At 39.3% G+C, this 1,781-nt stretch overlaps 1 protein-coding gene across 1 annotated transcript; it reads right to left on the bottom strand.

Annotated features, from left to right (window-relative positions):
* Nucleotides 1-202: 202 nt before the first annotated feature.
* Nucleotides 203-1,162, bottom strand: LOC146806065 (olfactory receptor 6F1-like). The gene has a single exon (XM_085623854.1). It carries the CDS (start codon nucleotides 1,160-1,162, stop codon nucleotides 203-205), a length of 960 nt encoding a protein of 319 aa, XP_085479980.1.
* Nucleotides 1,163-1,781: the final 619 nt, after the last annotated feature.

The following is a 1,781-nucleotide window of genomic DNA, read 5'->3' as shown; positions in this document are numbered from 1 at the left end:
ATGCTTGTGAGTCAGGCTAGTAACTAGTGCCCCTAGATTAGCAATTAAAACATCTATGAGTGGTCATTTATCGTATATTTATCAAGAGTTTTTGTTATTATAAATTCAAATTGAAAATATATATTTGTAATATATTTCCCTTAGTGTTAAGGACATTGTTTGATAATTTTGAAGGAATGAAGTCTTCCAGCACAAGCAGATACTAAAGTATTTTTGTCTCTACCGAAAGTCCTTTGTACTTTTCACATGTGGCTTTCCTTATGGCACTCTGAACCTCCTTGTTCCTCAAGCTGTAGATAAATGGGTTCATGAGTGGAGGCACAATGGTGTAGAACACAGATAGAACTTTGTGTTGTTCAGTAGGGGTTTTCCCCATAGGTCGGATGTAAACCATCATTCCCGTACCATAGAAAATAAACACAACAATCAAGTGGGAGAGGCAGGTGGACAAGGCCTTCTGTTTTCCTGTACCAGGTGGAAAATTTACAATCACATAAAAGATGAAGACGTAAGACACAATAATAAAAGAAGTTGTGCTTGAGCCAATTGTAGTTGCATAGACGAATACAATGTGTTTCAGATAGGAGCTATCAGAGCAGGAGAGCTGTAGCAAGGGGGCAATGTCACAAAAGAAGTGATTGATTGTATTAGGGCCACAGAAATTAAGTCTAGCTATAAGAATCATTGGACCAACAGGGACTAGGAAACCAACCGCCCAGGCAGCAAGTGCTAGCTTCATTGTAAAGGCACCAGTCAAAATGATGCCATATTGTAGAGGGTGGCATATGGCAACATATCGGTCAATGGCCATGAGTAGAAGCAAGAAGCATTCAGTAAAGACAAGTGCAATAAAGAAATATAACTGAGCAAGACAACCGAAAAAAGTAATTTCCCTGTGACCAGTCAGTAGAACTGAGAGAGCCTTTGGGACAATCACTGATGTGTAACTCATCTCTGCAGTAGAAAAGTGGAAGAGAAAGAAGTACATGGGAGTTTTTAGCCGCGGATCAACCAATGTGACATACATGAATGTGAAGTTTCCCATCAAGGTTATGATGTAGACTACTAGAAATGTCACAGAGAACAACACATGGAAATGCTGGAACCCCAAAAAGCCATTGATGAGGAATTCTGTTACTGTACTCTTGTTATTGCTTTCCATGGTATTAAAATTGGAATATACCTGCAAGTAAAGAAAAACATATATAATTTCAAAACAGGAAACAGTTCACACCCAACTTTTCTTCTGTCCCATATAATCCTACATTTCTATTACCAACTCATCCCTCTTCATTACATTACCTGTGAAATTGTGGATAGTCCAAGTCAAAGAGAAAAGGAACTATGCTTGCTCTTTACAATTACAAGTATTCAATCCCATCCCTTGAGACTGGAACACTTATACCAGTTTATGTTTGTCTTCCATATGGCCAGAGGCCGTACATAAGCTTGGTATGGGTGTCTGTAGCTCATGTGGCTTCATTGATTTCCATTTCATTAAAATGTTATCATCCTTTTGTTTTTTAATGACCATTCAGGCCCTCATTATGAGAAGCCTGTCATTCCGGGGGGGGCTAGTGACCCTGCTATTGGCCCCATTGTGAATTATGAGGTCTGCAAAGCAGCCAACATATCTGGGGGAAACTGTTGTGGGTAAAACATTGAAATACTTGGGGGGCAGAACCTAGTGGCATTGATTCCCAAAATAATTCTTCATTACTCAGGGCATTCATGAGTATCAACCTGGAATTTGTATCATTTCCATGCACTTGGAGTTAACA

This window comes from Triturus cristatus, chromosome 8 (genome assembly GCF_964204655.1).
Source record: "Triturus cristatus chromosome 8, aTriCri1.1, whole genome shotgun sequence".
Classification (NCBI taxonomy): Eukaryota; Metazoa; Chordata; class Amphibia; order Caudata; family Salamandridae; genus Triturus; species Triturus cristatus.
This window is presented reverse-complemented; position numbering and strand designations above follow the sequence as displayed.